Source organism: Aotus nancymaae, unplaced genomic scaffold (assembly GCF_030222135.1).
Source record: "Aotus nancymaae isolate 86718 unplaced genomic scaffold, 86718_ANA_hifiasm-v0.15.2.pri h1tg000014l, whole genome shotgun sequence".
NCBI lineage: Eukaryota > Metazoa > Chordata > Mammalia > Primates > Aotidae > Aotus > Aotus nancymaae.
In genome coordinates, this window is record NW_026988425.1 from 35,207,549 (window position 1) to 35,228,746 (window position 21,198).

Sequence of the window (21,198 nt, forward strand, 5' to 3'; positions counted from 1 at the left end):
CTGCTGTAGTTCTTACATTTTGTAGTGAATAAATGCTGCAAAGCCCACATGAAATTTTCTAACCACACTATACATTCATTTGTTCATTTATTCATTCACTTCAAAAATGGTTGCTGAGTGTTTAAGAGTCTGGAGGACCAGGGAAGATGTTATGGGTTCAACTGTGTCCCCTGAAACCTAACCTCCAGTATCTTAACATGGGATCCTATTTGGAATAGGGCTGTTGCAGATTTAATTAGCTAAGTTATGATAAGCTTATACTAAAGTGGGATGAACTCTAATTCAATATGACTGGTGTCCTTACAAAACAATAAAGTTTGGACCCAGGCACACAGGGAGAACACCAAGTGAAGTTCATGAAGGCAGAGGTCTAAAAGTCAAGGAATGCCAAAGATCACAAACCACCAGAAGCTAGAAGACAAACATGGAGCAGATTTTCCGAGCCCTCAGAAGGAACCAACCCTGCAGACACCTTAATCTTGAACTTTCAGTCTCCAAACTATGAGCCAATAATTTTCTATTGCTTAAGTCACCCAGTTTGTGGTACTTTTGTTATAGCAGCCCTAGGAAGCTAATAAAGAAAACTTCCCTGAAGAATTCTCATTTATGTTAAGACCTAAAAATGAAATAGGAATTAGCTGAAGAAAGTGCTGAAAAGAACATTCTAATAGTTTGGTAATAGCATGCTCAAAGATAGGAAAGAAAGGCAATGTATGTAATGATTAAGCATAGGGTCATCAAGCCAGACCAATTCAGTCCACTATTTGTTCTCATACTGGAACACACCCACACTCATTCATTTATTTACTGGCTATGGCTGCTTTCATGCTACAATGACAGAGTAGTTGCGATAGAAATGATATTGCTCAAAAATCCTAAAATATTTACTATCTGGCCCTTTACAGAAAAAGTTTGTCAGTCCCTGTTAAAGCAAAGATTGCCTGTCTTCTATCACTTCTTAGCCATGTAGACATGGATCTCTCTATGCCTCATATTCTTCACTTATGGAATGGGGATTTTAAAAAATCTCTATCATAAAGTCATGAGAATTAAATATATGTATAGTGCTTAGAAAGTCTTAGGCAACTAGTAAGTCTATATAATTATTTACTATAATTATCACCATTACTAAGTTTGAAGACCCAAAGTTGAATGTTAGGCAAATATTAAGTCTATAAAATTGTTTGTTATCTCATCACCATTAGCAAGTTTGAGAAACCAAAGGTGACCAGTGTGAGAGGAAGACAGAGGTGTGGGATACAGCTGGAGAGCTAAACATAGGCCAAATTATTTTTCTGTAGGCTGCATTAAAACATTTTGGAGTTTATTCTAACGTGAATGAAAAGCATTCAACAGGAGTTTGTTTGGAGAGTATTATCAGCTGAGTAGGATATTCTCCCAGGGGAGCAAAAATGTAAGGTGACTATAATAATCTCTTTAAATCCATAACAAAATTTTTACTTACAGAAAAATTTTATAATTTGTTGTATATTTTTATGTACGTATTGAAAGATACACTTTCAACAACTTTGTGAAACTGGTTCAAGTCATCAAGTAAAATGAAGTGTCTTATTAAGATTACAGATAGGAAACAAAACTTAGTACACAAACTCCCTTGCGAATTGTTCTTTAAAGAGGCTTCCAGACTTGGCAGGAGTATCTTAGGTTAAACTTTCAGAAATAAGCGTCCTCTGGTCATTTATTCTCACTTCTACTATGTTAGGGTAACCATAGAATCTATCATTTAATCTGGAAGACTTTTGAAAATGAAAGAGGGTACTATTAAAAGTTACCTCAAAATAACAGGCATAACCCTGCACTATTGAATTTTTTTCCATGAATCCTTGTCAGATAGAAGATGGACAAGACACATCATGAGGCTGAATGGCTAAAAAGTCATCCTGGATGAGACATCCTGAAGAATTGCACAACACCAGTTTTGCAGTCTGAAGCACATCAATGCACTAACAACAACAACAACAAACGAAAAGTGACTAAAAGAAGATACACATGACTTGGTGACTATTGTTTATAAGGTTCAAACTTGTTTACCTCCATGGCATCCTCTAAATTCTCTTCTGCATCTGCTTTCTCTGTCATCAGTTTGGCTGCCTTAAAATACGTTTTCATAAGTAGATAACCCCTTTTTGCTCCATTCCAGTATGACCGAGGAATTTCCACCAAGCCATACCCCAACAGCAGCACAAGAAGAAACAGACCCCATGTATTTGCAGCAGCTATCCCAATTGTCTGAAGCTGGTTCCTAAGAAAGAGAAACAGCAGATAATATGCATATTTTAATGGAAAGATAAAATGTGACTGCATAAACTGACTCTAACAAAGGAGACCCACTGCTTCTATTGCAGTTAAAATTAGCATCTAGAATAATTCATGGCAATAATATGTATATATTTTCCCAAAGGAAACATTTTTCATTCGGTGCTTTCTTAAGAAGCCTCGAAAGCTTTCAAATTAACTTTGTTGCTTACCTAGCAAATTTCATGAATGCAATAGTGAGACCTAGCACTGCTGATCTATTCCTAAATTTTCAAAGGTAGACCTTCACATATATCACAAGTCATTAAATATAAAACAGATTTCAATTTTATTGAAATATCTAAATCTAAGATAACAGTACGAACAAATATGCCCTCAAATTGTAACCAAAACAAGGAAAAAAAAAAATCACAAGTTCCAATAAAAAACAAAACCAGTTATTTTATCATATAAAAATTTTGAAGGCTGGGTGCGGTGGCTCACCCCTGTAATCCCAGCATTTTGGGAGGCTGAGGTGGGCAGATCACCTGAGGTTCAGGAGTTCAAGACCAGCCTGACCAACATGGAGAAAACCCATCTCTACTAAAAATACAAAAGTTAGCCAGGCATGGTGGCACATGCCTGTAATCCCAGCTACTTGAGAGGCTAACAGGAGAATCGCTTGAACCTGGGAGGCAGAGGTTGCAGTGAGCCGAGATTGCACCATTGCACTCCAGCCTGGGCAACAAGAGTGAAACTCTGTCTCAGAAAAAAAAAAATTGAAATTCTATCAAAAAATCACAAGGGTTATCACTAGTCATTAGACTAGCCATTAATCTTTTGTCTAAAATCTGCATTTAAAAATGTCATTTCATATTTTCTTTCTTAGTAATATGGATTATTCACATATTCTTTTGGAGAAAAATATATAACAAAATGTTTCTCAATGAAATGTCTGTTTAAATATGCACATATGAAGTTAAAAATGAATTCTTAAAAATGCGAACATACACAAAAGCAATGTTAAGAAGACTACTTTTCTTACCACTCTAAATGTAAATGTGGGTTTACAGCTACATAAATTAAAAATGCTCCAAAAATCAACAAATAGGTGCCATAGTAGATTGCATTCTCAATTAGTGCAGTTTTGATCTTTCCAGTGATAGAAAACCCTCCTGATCTTGCATACGACTGCATAAAAGGTAAGAGAATCCTAGATGGATAGAAAAAATATGATTAAAAACCAAAACAATTGATATGTCTGTTAAATCTCAAAATACCAGAAATATGTGAATCTCAATTTTAATGTATAGTTCTTCTCATTAATAAATATGTTTATGAGTAATCATTAATACTTAATAAACTATAATAGATGGTTAAGTATTTTTGTAATATAAATTTTTAGGGAAAGCAAAGGCTCTAAGGCAGGAGAAAGCAAGGCACATTCCTGGAATCAAAGGAGGCCACAATGACCAGCAAGTGTGAATGACTGAAGATGAGTCTAAAATGGGCCTTTAAAGCCTTTATGAAGAGTCTGGACTGCATTCAAAGAAAACACTTTGAATCAAATTTTATTTTCTAAGGCTTCAGCATGGAGAATGGATAAAAGGCGAGCAAAGTTGGAACTAGTTGAGAGGGGGAAGAGTGGTGATGGTGGTACAAACCGAAAAGGGAGAAGACTGGTTGACAGCATACTGACTTTGAAGTAGTACCTAGGAGACATCCAAGAGAAACTGCACACAAAGTAGTTTGCTACCAGCTTCAGAGTTCAGGAGAGAGAACTAAATATATGGATAGCTTCTAGAGTCATCATTGTATCAACAGCACTGAAATAACATCAATAGATACTCATCTGGAAGCATGAGTATGGAGAATGTGAAGGAAAGAACTGAGACAGATCTCTGAAAAATACCAACTTTTAAGAGAGAGGTAGAGCAACAGAAGGAGGACGGACCAGCAAAAGAGACCAAGACAGAATAGTAGTGGGACAAGGAAGAAAATCAAAGAGCATGTGGATTAGGAACTAGGAGAGGAAAGTGAAAGTGAAGAGAGAGAACAATAGAATCAAATGCTGCCAAGAGGTGAAGTAAATTAAGAGCCTGTATGTATGAGTGGTGGAGTGAGAATAGAAAGCAGAGTACTGTGGGTTGAGGAATAAGTAAACAATGAGCAAGTGGAGATATCAAATATAGAGAATTAATTTAAGAAGTTTGGCTGGGTAGGAAAAACTATGGTATATACATATAATGGGGTATTTTACAGAAATCGAAAAGAACAGAATAATGATACAAACAGCACAACACAGATGAATTTCCCAAATATGTGAGCAAAGAGAGATGCAAAAAAGTTCACAGTGTAAAATTCTATGCTTATAAAGTTCATAAACAGGTAAAAACTAATCTATGGTGATGGAAGTCAGAATCATGGTTACCTTTGGGGAGTGTGGGATGACTACACAGGGAAGTGTGAGCAAGGCTTCTGGGGCATTGCTAATGTTCTATATCATCATCTGAGTGCTGGTGTATGAGTGTATTCACTTTGTAAAAAGTCAAACTAAACACAATCCATGCACTTTTCGGTATGAATTTATGCTTCAATTTTAGAAAGTTTCTAAAAAAATTTAGTTGTGATCAGATCAACAAGGCAGAGTTGGAAAGGGATCTGAATTAAGAGACTTATTTTTGTTCCTGTTTTATTTTCAAAGGATTAGAGAAATGTGCATGCTTTGTTGAACTTGAAAGCTACAAGTATGTAACAAGAGCTGAAGGGGATGGATCCATATTTTAGGAATAAGCGATGGCAGCAGTGGCCTGTCTGGTGCGGCCCCTGCAAAGATACTGACTGCAACGGAGAAGGCCTGGTGGGGGCTGTGTGATCCCTGGAGTTGGCAGGAGCTGTAAAGAGGTGGGAGCCCCACCCACTTCTGAGTTGGTGGGGCAGGAGCCCTGCCCTCTGGAGCACAGCTGCAGCTGCCCAGCTGCAGCTGCCCAGCTGCAGCTGCGGACCCAGGCATCCTGCACTCTCAGGGACCCAGGAAGCCCCTCACAGGTTTGGAAGTACCTGCTCCTGCTGCCTGGCCTCTCTCTGAGCCCGAAAGATACTCTGATTTTGGAAAAAAGTTGTGACTGAATCTAGGCATTGTTGTAATCCAGTTGGGTGTGCACACATACTCAGGAGAGCACTGACACACCAGCCCCCTGCCGCCTCAGCCCCTCTGGTCTTTGGACATCAATAAGCATAGGAGGGAGGCTGAGAGTGGGGCTGAGGGCAGCTCAGCGTGGGCCGGCAAGAACCATTTGGTATGAACAGCCTGGGCGCCATGAATGATATGATTGATGGTGGCAGGAGGCAGACAGGCTCCTGGGCAAAAGGGGGCAGGTCTTGGGTGAAGCCCCACCTTCAAGCCAGGGACAGCCTGAAGCCTGGGGGCCAGGCCACCAGTTCTGTGGACCAGAGTGAGAACTTAGGATGCTTTTTCCAGGTCCATCCATGACCCAATCAGCACACACTTCCTCCACTCTGAAGCCCATTAAAAACCCCAGCCAAGCCAGATTCAGGCAGATAAAGGGACGACCTGTCTCAGATAAGAGCTATCTACTCCAGTCTCCTCTCTGCTGAGGGCTGCACAGACAATGGGATAACCGGCCTGCAGGTAGGAGCTACCCACTATGGATCTCCTCTCCACTGAGAGCTGCAATTGTCAGGATGACCTGCCTGCAGAAAGGAGCTACCCACTTTGGGTCTCCTGAAAGCTGTACTATCATTGAAAAAAGCACCTTTTCACCTTGCTCACCCTCCAGTTGTCTGCATACTTCATTCTTCCTGGATGCAGGACAAGAGCTCAGGACCCGCCGAATGGTGGAACTGAAAGAGCTATAACACAAACGGGGCTGAAACACGCCCCTGCCACTCGCCATGTTGCAGGAGAGGAGGAGAGAAGAGCTGCGGCCCTTCCGGGAGCCCAGATCTAGGGGCTCCCCAAGCCAGGGCTGTGACACCCTCTTTGGAGCTCTGAGGGTTCTGGCATCTCCAAGCTTCTGGATACTATCACATTCTCCTCATCCCGATGCGGGTGCCCACAGCAGAAGCTGCCTGCAGTGTATCTGAGCCAGCTGCAGGCTTGCAGAGCTGGTGCCTGTGCTGGTGCCTGGAGCTGCCCACCCTGCCACAGCAGCCAGCATGCCTGGCTGTACTCAGTGGCTGGACCCCATGCTTACTCGCTCACACACACCCCTTGCCACTCCACGCCTGGCTCGCCCTTGGTAGGTGTGGGATCAGAGCCAGTAGCAGGAGCTGAATGCAATCTGCCAGGGTGAGTGGGTGGAATGAGCCCAGCGAGCCTACCTAAAACTCAGGCAAAGGCACTACTGGCTACAGAGGTTTCCAGCTGGCAAAACACCCCTAAGAATCCTGTGACAGAAGGACTGGCTTTAATAAGCATGACTCTTCCATCTTTGGAGGGGAAAGAAAAAAAGATGAGTAGGTATGTAGATTTGTTGGTGAGAAGCTGAAAGAGCTACCATCTGATGACTCCTGTTTTCAATGCTGGATGGAAGTAGTCATCTGCTAAAAGTAAAGATGATTATGTTGTTGTTCTTGTCGTTGTTGTTAGGGAGTACAAGAGAGAAAGCCACAAAGAGGACAGAAGTTTGAAGTGACTGGAAATATTTCTTGTAGAAAATGGAGAGAAAACAAACTAAAAAAACAAAGTAGGAAAGTCTGGCAATGTTGAGGGCCCAGTTGAATTTAATAGACATGAATATACAAGAGCACTACTCTGCTATGTGATTTTTCTCTTGCAATGTTCAGTACCTCCAGTTTTAGAGTGCAGTTGTTTGCAGATCTAAGAGATGCTTAGTAGGCAGTGGATAAGTATGAGCTTGGAGCATAGCAGAAAGATAAAGCTATAATGGGTAGAAAGATTCAGAATCCATTATTGGTCGACGAAACCATGGCTATAATTACAGCTATAAAGGGAGAGTCTGACAAGATGACCAAGATAGGACTCTAGGGAAGATCAACATTTAGAAAATGGGCAACAGAAATGGCATCCATAAAGGAAATTCAGAAGGTTGGGGAAAACAGACAGAAAGAAAACCAGAGTAAAATGACCTTGGCAAGGGCGATTTCATATAATAATGGGGCTGGAAGAAGGATTGGACTGAAGGGCAAAAGAGAAGGCAATAACGGGAAGGAAATAGTAACAAGAAAACCTTTGTTTCTGTTTTCTATTTTCTATTTGTGTAGTTTTTTTTTCTTTTTCTTTTTTCTGTAAGATAGGTCAAACTTGAGAGAGCAGAAAGGGAGAAAATAGAGATTTAAGGAAAAAATTAAACATAAATAAATTCCAAAGTTAAAGATTCACTGAAAAATAATGTTTTATTCCATTAGCCAAAATTTTTAAAATTTTATCCTTTACTTTAACTTACCAAGTTAAAAATTGTGATGTCCAATACACTACCCTCCAGAAAATTGGCATGATTCCATCAGGAATGTAACTCCATGGCTTGAAACATGGATGCTGGCTGTCGAATTAAAAATTTAAAGCCAATTAATCATAAATATGACTACTTAAATGAATTATACAATTAATTTGCATGTGGCCAAGTTAATTTACATTCAGATTTTAAATTACTGACTCTAATAATCAATAACCCATAAAATTCCACATAAATTTTAAAATTCAAAGCTGACTGTCAAACTAAAAAAAAAAACCACAAAGTCAACAAAATAGTTTGTTCTGAATATACCATTTAAGTTTTCAACTTTCAGTGTATTTTTAGTCATTGGGTAAAAGGAAAACTTAATGTTCAACTAATAGACTAAAAGTGCAACAATCATTAAAAGCAAATGTATTATAAAATAACATTTCTGTTTATTACCTTTAAAATACACACTCACCCTATTTATAAGGTTAGGTCCCCCCTCCACCAACCCCCTCTCCACGCCTTGCAGGGCATAGGGGTTGGGAAGAGAAAACAATAGGTGATTAATTCCTGAAAATTGGAATGCTAATTAAATCACTCACTATACCATAGCTTCTATGGAGATGCATGCTAGCATCCATACATAATTCTGTTTAACTTTCTGAAGACATGATGAGTCTCTGATCATAAATTCATTCATGTAGCCATATTCCTAAGCTATAAGGATATCCCAAGAACTTCCAACAATCTGTAGTTGCTGCTGATCTTCATCCATTTTTAAAATAGTGCTTCAAATGAAAGTAACACCTGCATTTTAAATTTACCTTTTCTCAAGTTATATTTTTTAAAAAATATGCATAAAGAGACATGCAAATACTACTGAAAGCATTCTTAAAGGCTACAGTCAACATATATATGCTTTTTACTTAAAAGTTTGATATAAATTCAGTATAATCTTTGGACAATTTGAACTTTATTCATTTTTTATGTAAACCTATAATTTTTTGAAGGATGTGCAATATGAAAGGAATACCATAAGTACAGAAATACTTGTCCTTTATTATAACCTTGTAAATTAAGCAAAAGTGAAAATGCATGCCACATTTTTAAATCAGAGATAGGCTCAGAGGAAAAATATGTTTTAGAAATTACATACTCAGTAAAGAAGAACCAGAACTAAAAAGTCAGGTCTTCTTCAAGTTTCTCAGTACCATCTACTGAAGGGCCTTGTGGACCAATAAATAATAAAAATTAGATTTAATTAGAATATGATGTAATAAAAAGTCTACTAGCAAAGAACAGAGGTGGCGCGAATCAATAGAAAATGAGAATACTTACAAAAATATAAAATCTGGATGGTAAAAACCTTCCATTTTTAAAGAATTTGTCCCCTATAATTTTCATATATTTTTTTAAAAAGGAAATACCTTGGAACAGGGTTAGCAGTTGCGTACAATCCTGTAATGTTGCTATTCTCAGGAGGGCTTGAATTTGCAGCAGCATGCTTGCACCGGTTGTATATTGTCTAAAGCAACGAACGTATGGTTTAAAAATGAGAATCAAAAGGTTACCAAGTACTTAAGGGATATCACAGTTTATAATTCTATCTTTTTAAACTTACCTTCCCAGCTATGCTTTTTAATGATCAAATGCCCACATAATCTTTTAATTCAAAATATAAGTACAAATTGACATAACTTAGCTGTCTTAAGAAATAACATTATTTCCAACATGCTGTATGATTACAATTGTCTTTTAAATTGTGAAAATAAGTTTCACTCCTTACCGTACTAACATCCAGAGGTAGTATGAAGACAATAAGAAAGCAGAGATACCAAGCAAGCAGTGTTCCAATAATTACAAGTCTATGCTGTTTCTTAAAGTCTCCATATCGATGAAGTAGAAATAATGCCAGAAAAAAGACAAAAACAATCTCAAGTCCCAAAGCTGCACCACTCATTATTGAATATTTCACTTTGACTAATCAAAGGTATTCATGTACAGGTCTGGACCATATCTGTGAAGTGAAAAGAAAATTAAAATGCATCATTAACATAGGAAATGACACTTGGAAATTTCCTAAATATTAATACATTAATAAACTCTTTGGAGAAATGTCATGCTTCATATTGGACTATGAATAAGATTGAAAGACTAATTCCTATCCGCCAGCTCTTATATTTTATTCTTTAAAGCACACTTAAAAAATTTCACATGCCTTGTATTTTCAAAAACTTAACAAAAATTAAGCTAGTTCTTACAATATTACAAATTAAGAAGTTCTTAATTTAGATGTCAACAGTTTTAATACAGTGTCATTTGGAGTTTGTTTCTTAATGCTATAAGTTCTAACAGAATAGCTTATACAAATAAGCTATTGACTAAATTCTAGAAAATTAGATACTTAGTAAAATACATTTTTCTAAGATTATTCATCCTCTATAAGATTTTCTAAACGAGAGGGAGGAAAAAATGGAAAGACACCATTTAAAAGCAACCTTTCCTTTGAAACAGTATTTTTCTTTTGTGCTAATTTTGCCTAACAACTTTCATGACTCGAAATTATTACTCACTTACTGCTTCACAAAATATATTTATTATTTCCCATTTATCTACATAAATCTTTAAACTTAGTTTAACAAATTCTCATTTTTAATTTTTTTACTATTTTATATGCAGAAAATTTATCAATGACTATTGAATAAAGTCATACATTTGAAAACATTCTTAATTTTATGATACAGTCATCAGCAAATAGTTTACCTAATATCTCTCTACTCAAAAAAATTAGAGCATAAAGATTCAAAGTCTCTATTTTAAAATTAAAAAATCTGGGACCAGGCAAAGTGGCTCAGGCCTGTAATCCCAGCAATTTGGGAGGCTGAGGCGGGTGGATCACCTGAGATCGGGAGATCGAGACCAGCCTGACCAACATAGAGAAACCCCATCTTTACTAAAAAAACAAAAACAAAATTAGCCAAGCATAGTGGCTCATGCCTGTAATCCCAGCTGCTCGGAAGGCTGAGGCAGGAGAATCGTTTGAACCCGGGAGGCGAGGTTGTGGTGAGCCGAAATCATGTGACTGCAGTCCAGCCTGGGCAACAAGAGCAAAGCTCTGTCTAAAAAAAATATTGATATCTCTCTATACTTAAAAAAATTTACTAATTGAAGGCAATATGAACTTTTCACCTTTGTTAGACTTTTGTTTATCTACGTACTACAATATTACAAGGAATTGATTACTATCCTAACATAGAGAATCAAGATTGTGATACAACCCAACAAAATAAAATAAGGGGCCGGGCACGGTGGCTCACACCTGTAATTCCAGCACTTTGTGAGGCCAAGGCAGGCAGATCATCTGAGGTCAGGAGTTCAAGATCAGCCAGGCCAACATGGCGAAACCTTGTCGCTACTAAAAATACAAAAATTAGCCAGGCACGGTAGCAGGCACCTGTAATCCCAGCTACTTGGGAGCCTGAGGTAGGAGACTCGCTTGAGCCTGGCAGGTGGAGGCTGCAGTGAGCCGAGATTACACCATTGCACTCAAGCCTGGGCAACAAGAGCAAAACTCCATCTCAAAAAATAAATAAACAAAAAATAAAATAAGGGAGAATCAATAAAATACTTAAAATCAAAAAACATCTCTAAAACTAGTTAGAATAATAAAAAAGAAAGTTTGAGTAAAGGGTTAAATTTAAATTTATTTACAAAATATTCCTACATGAAATATCACAAACAAAAATCATATTTAATAAACAATTTTCTTCACTATTTCTTTATATTGTTAAGCAGTTTCCACTTCAAATATCAATACTTTCATTTCTCCTATATGTCGAAAATTAAACCTCTTTCATCACTCTCTACCCTCTTATCCTGCTATATTTTTCTTCAATGCACTTATCCATCTGATATGATACACTTCTTTATATTTATTAATTGTCTCTCTGAACCTCTCGCCTTACACCAGAGACTCTATGAGAGCACAGATTTGACTATTTTATTCCACACTATATTCCAGTCTAATGTAGTGCCTGGCATATAGTAATATCAATAAATATTTGTTGAAATAAAAAATACTGTTACTTTAATACATACACTATTTTTCTATTACTGCTAACTTCAAAGGCAACGTAAAACTCTTGTAATGGTAAACCGATTTTACAAATACTTATTACAACTCAAAAGGCTTAAAACTGAACATCACCAAATACCACTCAAATTTTCAAATTTCATATTCTTTGAAACAACTTATACCACAACAAGAGTAAGTCAAATCTTATTTTTTTAAAAATAGACAAGGTTTTATCATGTTGCCCAGGCTGGTCTTGAACTCCTGAGCTCAAGTGATCCGCCAGCCTCAGCTCCCAAGGTGCTGCAATTATAGGCATGTGCCACAGCACCTAGCCAAATCTTATTTTTAAGCCAACCATAGATTAAGCACTTGGCTGAAAGCTCAATGCAGAATGTGCTGATGACAAAACCATCTTCAAGATCTAGGTTTTTTTCCTTTAAAAAACCCCATTAGATGTGAGTTTAAATATAATATAATTATTACCTGAAAATCCTTTTATGATGTGAACTAGACCTGAAATAGTCCAGTGCAAGGAATATGACAATCATAAGGAAAAAAGACTAAACATTAGAGATTACCAAAGGAATGCTAAATAAAGTATGACAGAGCCAAATGATGACATAATACTATAGTATAAGAAATGATATTTGTTAAGATTATTTAATAATATCAAAAAATTACCCTAACGGCAATTGGAAAATTTGACACATATTTTTACATAAGCATAAAAAAGAGTAAGGTAACAATGAAATATATTAAAATATCAATAATCTTTAGGTGATAAGATATGGGCATAATAAGTAAACAACAGGCTGGGCACGGTGGCTCACACCTGTAATCCCAGCACTTTGGGAGGCTGAGGCAGGCGGATCACCTGAGATCAGGAGTTTGAGACCAGCCTGGCCAACATGGTGAAACCCCATCTCTACTAAAAATAAAAAATTAGCCAGGTGTAGTGGCACACACCTGTAGTCCCAGCTACTCGGAAGGCTGAGGCTGGAGAATCGCTTGAACCTGGGAGGCGGAGGTTGCAGTGAGCCAAGATCACACCACTGCACTCCAGCCTGGGCAACAGAGTGAGACTCTGTCTCAAAAAAAAAAAAAAAGCAAACAACAAAATCAGTTATAAACCTGACACTAGCTATTAATTTTTTAACTATGGCACTCAGTTTTTTAGTCTGATTCATAGTCAGCACTTTAAAGGGTTGTGGATGAATAAATAGAATTATGGATCCTTTATTCTAGTAATAAATGATTTGGTTACATTCCTTTCCACACTTAGCATGTTGGTCTTCTACCACAGCTGTAACAAATTGCTACAAACTTAGTGACTTGAAACAACACCCATTTATTATTAATATCTTACAGTTTCTGTAGGTCAGAAATTCAAACACGGCATAGTTCAACTTAGTTCTCTGCTTAGGGTAAGACAAGTTTAAAATCAAGGTCAGCAGGTTTGCATTTTTCTCTGAAGAAGAATCCATTTTGAAGCTCATTCAGGCTACTGGCAGGGTCTCACACTGTAGCCCAGGCTGGAGTGCAGTGGAACAATCATGGCTCAGCATAACCTTGAGCTCCTGGACTCAACTGATCCTCCCACTTCAGCTTCCAGAGTAGCTAGGATTATATGTGCACACCACCATGCCTGGCTAATTTAAAAAAAAATTTTTTTTTTTTTTTTTTTTTTTTTTTTGTAGAGGCAGGGCCTTGCTATGTTGCCCAGGCTGGAATCAAATGCCTGGCCTCAAGTGATCCTCTCACCTTGACCTGCCAAAGCACTGAGATTAAAGGCATGACCCACCTAGCCAAGCCAAAACTCAGTTCTTTATGGTTATAGGACTGAGATTCCCTGTTCCCCTGCAAGCTGACAGTTGGCATTTGACCTTAGCTCTGGGCCTCTCCCCAGTTTTTGAATGTGGCTCTGTATATCTTTTTCTAATTGTACACATTTAAAGTACACAACAGTAATGTTTTAATATACTGTACATATACAGTGAAATACAAACCATAGTCAAACAAATTAACATAACTATGTCCTCACATACTTTTCTCTCTGTGTATGTGTGTGTGGTCCTGTATTAAAAGAGCAATGGCTTGTCAACTTCTCATGCCTGAAATCGCTATTTTTTAGGGCTCATCTGATTACACTGGGCCTACCTGAATAATCTAGTCATTTTTACTGGTTCCAGAGATTAGGGGATAGACATTCTAGGGTAAACATTATTCTGTTTACCATACCATCTATTTCTGTTGAGGCTGAAATATATTGCCTTCTTATGACACACAGCTAGGACTAGTGATCCCATGAAATTGGAGATAAAAATTGGGGTTTTCCTAACTTGAGATGAGAAAATAATAGTTTCAAAGTCCATATCTTTAACCTTGTACCAACATTGAAGTGATGAGTTGCAAGGTTTAGGAAAGAAGGAGAAGGAAGGAGATGATAATGATGATGATGATGATGACGACGATGATACTAAAATGAGGAGGCAAATAAAATTCAGTGCTATGTGATTAAGCCCCACAGTAGCAAAACTTGATTATACTCAAAATCAAAATGCCAATTCATTAAAACTACCAGATTTTAGTGCCTGATGTGTGGGCATATCGTACCCTTCAAAATATCAGTTCTGAAAGTCTTAAATATTTAATATCCAATTCAATCTTTTTCCAATCATCAAAATATTATTTAAGATTACTTTCAAATGTCTTTATAATGGTTTCATAATTAGCATGTTAATGTTACTGACTTGAAGTACTGTTTCCTGAGTACTTTATGGCTGATAATAGTTTTTCAGGTCAAACACCCTTTGATGGAATTTTAGAGGTTAAGATAATTTTGAAGTTTGAAGAATTCCAAATGTTTTGAGAGACAGAGAGGGTAGCAATTGATCAGAATACAAACAAAACACTGACAAAAATTTTGTCAAAACCAAAGATTCTGAAACCAAATGAAAAATTTATCACTGAAACCTAATGATTCATCAGACTCAAATACTGTTAATTTAAATATCTGAGTCTGATGATCATTAGGTACCAAGCAGAAATTTTATCTAACTTAACGTATCTGTATTTTTACTCAGATATACGAAATAAAAACTAAGAGACAACTCAAAATCATAATGAAAAATCAAAAGAACCAGAACCAGAAGTGAATAAGTCAACAATTTTCCACCAAAAATCAGAATGTAAATCTTCCCAACATAATTGTTATTCTCAAAGATTTCAGGTACAGAGAGAGTTCAGTTTAAGACACAGACTACTGCAAGGAGACTATTACTCCCACTCTGAAAATGAAAGAAAAAAAGTCATAATTATTTCTTAAAGGTATCTAAGAGCTGAGTCGGTGAACCAACCAGGTAATCTGAATTCGAAAATGTGACAAGCCCCTGAGGTAAGGCATACATACAAACCGCTTTACCTTTTGCAAGGCATAAAGAGAAGAGGTAGCAATCATGTAAGCATATAAGAAAAAAGAACTGAAATTTTACTGAATTCTTAAAGATTTCATATATAGAAATTGTAAGACATCTTGATAGAGAATAATCTGTAAAGTGTTTCCTAATAATATTTTTAAAAAATGAATATCTAACATTTAGTCTGTGTTTACTAAATTTTAAGCATTGTATTAATACTAGTACCTACCATGCTTTATCAAATTAGACGGCACAACCTAGTAAGAAAGGACTGTTCATTTCCTTGCTTAACAGAAAAAAACAGTGCAGAGAGGGTGAGTAATTTGTCCAAGTTAACTGAGTTGGTGAATCGTAAAGCTAGGATTCAAAGAGAGGCATCTTCATTATAGAGCCTGGATCATAATTACACGTCTCTTCTCCAATCTAGACGTACTTTCTTAATGCAATTTAAATTCCTTAATGATTTATTTTGTTCAATCTTCACAGAGAACAAATTAGAAATGTTATCCCGTGATTCTTTTAGATATAGCAAGACAGAATGCTAAGTCATGTTTAATACAGAATTTAACACAAACTTTTTACCTTAAGATTATACTACCATTACTTGATTTAAGGGTAATATATGACTCTACTCTACATGGGAAAAGTGGAAAACACAGAGCAAATTAGAACCCTTTTGTTCTTGCCCCAATCTGCTTATCATAGAGCATTAAATTGCAATGAATTAAAGATCTACTTTAAAATTAATCGAGGAAAAAAGGTCCTCTTGAAATTTTATTGGCAGATAGAAACTTCTTGATACCTAATATTTCTCAGCCATTTGCTCCCCTAAGCTAAATAACATAAGTAAAAAATTAAAGAAATTTTAGCATTTACTTCATGTTATGATGGAACTAAGGGAAAATACACGGCCCCTCTGTTTAAATAGAATCTCTTCTGTCATATTTCGTCTTCAATAATGGCATACCTACTGAATATATATTTACAACTTGTAGTCAGTTATGACTGTCAGTCCTTTTTGGCCCCTCCTGTTCCCTGATATTGATCATCTTTTAATTACGCTGTGGTTTTGACTGCTTAATTGACATTGCTTTTGCCTCTCTCAAGCATCTCGTGTTGTATGATAAACAGTCACTGTAGATTTGCCAATTTACAGTCACTTTGTATTCTATCTGAAGCTTCCAAAAGGGTACTAGTAATTACTCGTCCTAATTTCATTTGGATTATTTTAAAAATGGCTTTTGTCTTGGATAATGATAGAGTAATTCCAATTCTATAAAAATGGTATATCTCTCTTATTAAAATGGAGCATGGAGTGCCCTGAGTAAAATGAAACCAATGAAATTAATCAGAAAAAATAAGATGCATCAATAGCAATCACAATGCAGTTCTTTGTCACCAGAGAGCAACCTCTATGTACCTACTAATCTCGTCTTCAATGGACACAATTCCTTATGTTAAAAAGAATCGATTATACCAATTTAAACTTGTATTTATTATACTAAGGTAATAGCCATGATTAGAAGGAATGCAAAAAAGTTATTCCCATATTAGGAAAATAAAGTATTTCTGTCACTGGGGCAAACTATTAGACTAATTTTCAAAGTTGACAGGCTCTCCCTGAAGTCCTACAGATGACCTTGTGTTCAGTAATTGACATGTTGCAAGTATTCTAGTTCTCAGGTAACTTCCTAGTAAAACCAAGACTGAACAAAAATATTTTTCATCTTTAAATTTAGAATCATCTCATCGATTAGACCTTCCTATCTATAAGATCTATATCTAAAGTAGGCTCTTGCAATTATTTTACATCTCAAAACTGTTTATTCTCATAATTTTGACATATTATGGCATCTTACATATTTTTGTTTATTCTTTCTCCTCCATTAGTTTACAGGTTCTTTTTTGTTCCCTTTTCTGAAGGAAATTATAATTTTTGAGTCAATATTTTCTCCTATGATTTGCAATCTTAAGGGAAAGGATGTAGAGTCAAACTAAGGCAACTGCTTTCTCCTTAGCCAAAGTAACATAAAGGTCACTTTGTGTAAAAAATCAGGATATTGCATTTTTAAATGTTTTCCATACAACATTAGTTTAATGAACGGCTCAGCCTAGTATTCTGCACCTAATTCCAATCAAAATTAAGTTGTGAACAGATTAGTTATTTACACCAACCTCACCTTTCAAGAACAAGCTAAAGGTTCATGAATTCCTTCCTCCCTCAAGAGGCAGTTACTTTTCAAGCTAAGGACCAAGATTGAATCAAGCACAAACCTGGGCAAGGGAGGTTTAATTTCACTACAGAGCGAATCATTTTTTTCAAGGAAACCAGAGGGTGTGTCATACAGCATCACTGAATATTCTAATATGCGATGAAGATGTTATGCTTCCTTAGGAACTTTATAAATCTTCGTTTTTATGAGGTTTAGAATTCATCCCCCTTCCCTCTTCCACTGTTTTCTCGGGTTCACAGTTGTAGTATAGTTTGCCCAATGGATTTCGCATGGTCATTGTACCTAGAATATGTCACCCTCCCTACTTTAACCACCCCCAAAATCTTCTCAGCAGATAGGCTTAAAACAGCTTGCTTTTAGGCGGCGACGCAAACACACGTAGCCCGTTGAGCGTCAGCAAGCAACCAAAAGTCTTTGCTGGAGGCCCCCTGCGTTGAGTGGGTAAAGCCCGTTGCAAAATACAATCCTTTCATTTATTCCCATGCTACTATTTATGAGACCTGTAAAGGCTGCAAGGGCATGCGCAGCCTTCCCACCACAAAGGACCCGCTGGGGTCTCCGGCTCCCCTAAAATTAAACCACTGCTTTTCGTTCCAACTGCGTTTTTAGCTATTGTGCGTATTTTACAGATAAAGGAAGGATCCTGTCCACAGACCCAATTCTAAGGGCCGCCTTCTCCCCGAAGGAGGAAGCAGCTTCCTGGCAAAGGGACGAACAGGTGTGACGCCCGCAGTTCGCAGCCTTTCACCTGGCCGGCAGGCTGGGCTATAGCCACCACTCAGCGGCCAGGGAAGTGGGCCCCGCGCGGCGGCGGCGGCCACTCGGGGTCTCCTGGGTCCCCTCTCTTGCCGCCTGCGCTCGGCCCCGGTCCCCAGACACCAACGCGTCTCACGCGTTCCCCCTCAGACTCACCGTCCGATCTCGCCAGACAGCGTCTGGATGGGACCAGGACACGGCGGCCGCCACAGCTGTCCAGGTTCTGGGATCCACACTCAGAGACGACAAAGCTAGCGATCACCAGAAGGCCTGCAGGCTCCCGGGAAAGGAATATCCGTCTACAGTCAAGTGGCTGACATTTCCCAGTCAGCCTTAGCGCCGCCCGCTTCCGCCTCCCCGCCTACCCCGTGGACCAGCCAGTCCCGCTCCCGCGGGGGGTTATGGGTATCTCAAAGGCGGGCAAAACTGCCAGGGAAGGAAGTAAGGGCGAGCCAGTCGGACTACGAAACAGGACGGAAACTACAATTCCCAGCAGGCCGTGGGCCCGCAGTGCCCCGCGAAGCAGAGCGGGCTTGTAGAGTCTTGCGCGCGCTGTTGGGATGGAACGTTGCTAGACTTAGCGGGTCTAGCTGCTAGGGGCCCGAGCAGTACGCTCGGAGCCGCCGCGCGCCAAAGCGGGAATCCGGGAGGCGGGCAGCTCTGCAATTAATGCACATATTTTAAACTCCCGAACCTGAGGACGCTATGCACAGGTAAACAGATTGCAAAAAGTGGAAGAGCATGAATGGACCCTCTTAATAATTCTTTTAGGCCGCGAATATCGCTACTGGCTAATATTGTTAGTAATGCTGTTAAGTGAATGGTTGCTTACCCCCTTCTTGGGGAAAGTGTGACTGGCTGGATGCTTTAGTGCGGGGATCAGCGTGCGGTTTTATTTGGCTTCCCTAATTGGGCTTTTCTGCCACCGTTTTCAATCAGTGTATGATTACCCTCTCTCTCTCTCTCTCCTTGTCTGCTCCCTCCACTGGGAGAAATCCTTGAGGCCTTCTGCAGGATCGTAAGTCAAAAAGCCTTTTCGATTTGTTCTTTAAAAATTTTTTTTTTCTTGAAAACTCGCCACGAGCATGTAAAAAAGGCGATTCTGTTAGCCGCTGTGAAGGTTCTCTACAATGCATAAATTCCAGCTTCTTTAATGCCTCCCTTGAAATTATTTATGGGTGTTTTCGAAAGGAACCGGGGGTTTTGTGCACTTCTGCAGGAAGCACCTCCAGGAGATTCCAGACCTGAGTAGCAACGTTGCCACTAGCTTCACGTGGGGATGGGATTCCAGCAAGACTTCTGAACTGCTCTCAGGCATGGGGGTCTCCACCCTGGAGAAAGAGGAGCCCGACAGTGAGAACATCCCCCAGGAACTGCTCTCAAACCTGGGCCTCCCGCAGAGCCCCCCAAGGAAACGGCTGAAGAGCAAAGGGAGTGACAAAGACTTTGTGATTATCCGCAGGCCTAAGCTAAATCGAGAGAACTTTCCAGGTAAGTCTATGAGGGTAAAAAATGTCAGTTACGCAAAGGGTGGATTTAGCTATGCTGTTGGGAAACCTTTGTTCAGGGATCTTTACCATGGGTTGCTTTTAAGATTGCCTAATTCTGAGGTTATTTTTTCAACAAAATGGGGGAAGTCGTCAAGTATGCAGGAATCTTGGTGGGTATATATGTTTTGGTGCACAATCACCTTGAAAATTTTAACCCATGAGAAGACACTCCTGCCTTTTTCCTTAGACGGGAATCTGCCTGCCCAAAGGCCAGCTCGGTGCCACCGATGAATAGAAACATAAACAGTGGTCTTCTTGTAGGATTCCTTTTGCTTTGTACCCCTGAGTGAGCTTTTTGTCTTAATCACTTTAGGTATTTATCAGTGGACTGCTGAAGTGAATGTTTACCTAAGTGGAGATTTATCTCCCCAGGTTCACTCCCACTCCCATATTGGCTTCTCCTGTGTGTTCTGTCTCCATTACTGCTGATACTATCTTGTTTAATCACCCAACCCAAAAACCTGGAGTCAGTAAGATTCCCACCTTCCCACAACATCCAGTCGTTCATCACATCTTGTCCTCTTCTCTGGTAACTATTTCTTAAGTTCTCATCATCTCTTGCCTGAACTACTGGAGTAGATTTATAATTCCAACCTTCTTCTCCCCCGATCTATTCCACAGAACTAGAATGGATTGACTGAAATGTAGAACTCACTATATCTTCCCTCCTTAATAGCTCCCCATCCCCTAGTTTCTCAAGCAGGTGAACGAGTGCCTCCCAGAGTGAACCAGAACCCTGGAGTATGCAAAAGCCATAGGGTAAACATAGGGCATTGACCTGGGGTTATCAGTTTTTCTTACTAGTAAGACATTTAAAACAGTAATACAGCAAATATTTGCTGAGCACATACCATGTGCTAGGCAGTGTTCCAGGTGTTGGAGATACAGGAGTAAATACTGTAAGGTTTGTTCTTGGGTTCTTGCTGAGTTTAAAAGGAAGAAACTGAGGCCAACACAATAAGGTCCAATGTAAAGGAATTTATTCAGGCTCCTGGGTGAGGTTCTGTGGTCTGACAGGAGAGGCCGGAGAAGTCGCATGGACTCCTCTCAGACTTGGGGTTTTATAGGGAGTGGAAGAGCTCTATTGGTTGTGGGAAAGCAGGACTACTATTGGGTAAGGTTACAAGCCTTTGTTTGCATACAGGACTTGGCTGCTATTGGTTAGAATTACTCGGCTGCTATTGGCTAGAAAGACTCGGCTACTATTGGCTAGAATCAGAAGACCCTGCTTGCATACTGGGTTTTTTAAGGGAAAGCCAGGCTGTGCGAGAAGGGGATAAGGGAACACACCCGAGCATGTCCGAGCTTTCGGATAAAAGTCGGGGGGTGGTGTGCGTCCGAGCTCCCGGTGAGGCAACCGGCCTTACAAATACAACATAAACATTTCTGCTCTCAGGGAGCATCCATTCTAGTGAGAGAATACAATAAACACAATAAATATGTTGAGGTAGTATGTTAGAAGGTGATAAGTGCTATGGCTAAAAA

The 21,198-nt window shown here is 38.8% G+C and overlaps 2 protein-coding genes across 7 annotated transcripts in view; one reads left to right on the plus strand and one right to left on the minus strand.

Annotated features, from left to right (window-relative positions):
- Positions 1–18,508, minus strand: part of LMBRD2 (LMBR1 domain containing 2) — a 50,169-nt gene extending 31,661 nt beyond the window's left edge. For 3 of the 4 annotated variants that reach the window (XM_012459982.3, XM_012459981.3, XM_012459980.2), the window contains exons 1-6: positions 18,320–18,507; positions 9,469–9,699; positions 9,110–9,207; positions 7,686–7,781; positions 3,302–3,469; positions 2,053–2,263 (exon numbers count right to left, since the gene is read on the minus strand). In XM_012459982.3, coding sequence (XP_012315405.1) covers positions 2,053–2,263; positions 3,302–3,469; positions 7,686–7,781; positions 9,110–9,207; positions 9,469–9,642 — 747 coding nt within the window. In that variant the 5' untranslated portion in view covers positions 9,643–9,699; positions 18,320–18,507. Of the gene's footprint in view, positions 1–2,052; positions 2,264–3,301; positions 3,470–7,685; positions 7,782–9,109; positions 9,208–9,468; positions 9,700–18,319 lie in introns of all 4 variants that reach the window. The other variant, XM_064375926.1, reaches the window with a different exon arrangement.
- A 123-nt stretch (positions 18,509–18,631) lies between these two features.
- The window catches only part of SKP2 (S-phase kinase associated protein 2), a 35,156-nt gene continuing 32,589 nt past the window's right edge, over positions 18,632–21,198 (plus strand). The window contains exons 1-3 of one of the 3 annotated variants that reach the window (XM_012459984.3): positions 18,634–18,876; positions 19,156–19,181; positions 19,383–19,654. In XM_012459984.3, coding sequence (XP_012315407.1) covers positions 19,480–19,654 — 175 coding nt within the window. In that variant the 5' untranslated portion in view covers positions 18,634–18,876; positions 19,156–19,181; positions 19,383–19,479. Of the gene's footprint in view, positions 19,182–19,382; positions 19,655–21,198 lie in introns of all 3 variants that reach the window. The other 2 variants (XM_012459983.3, XM_064375928.1) reach the window with 2 other exon arrangements.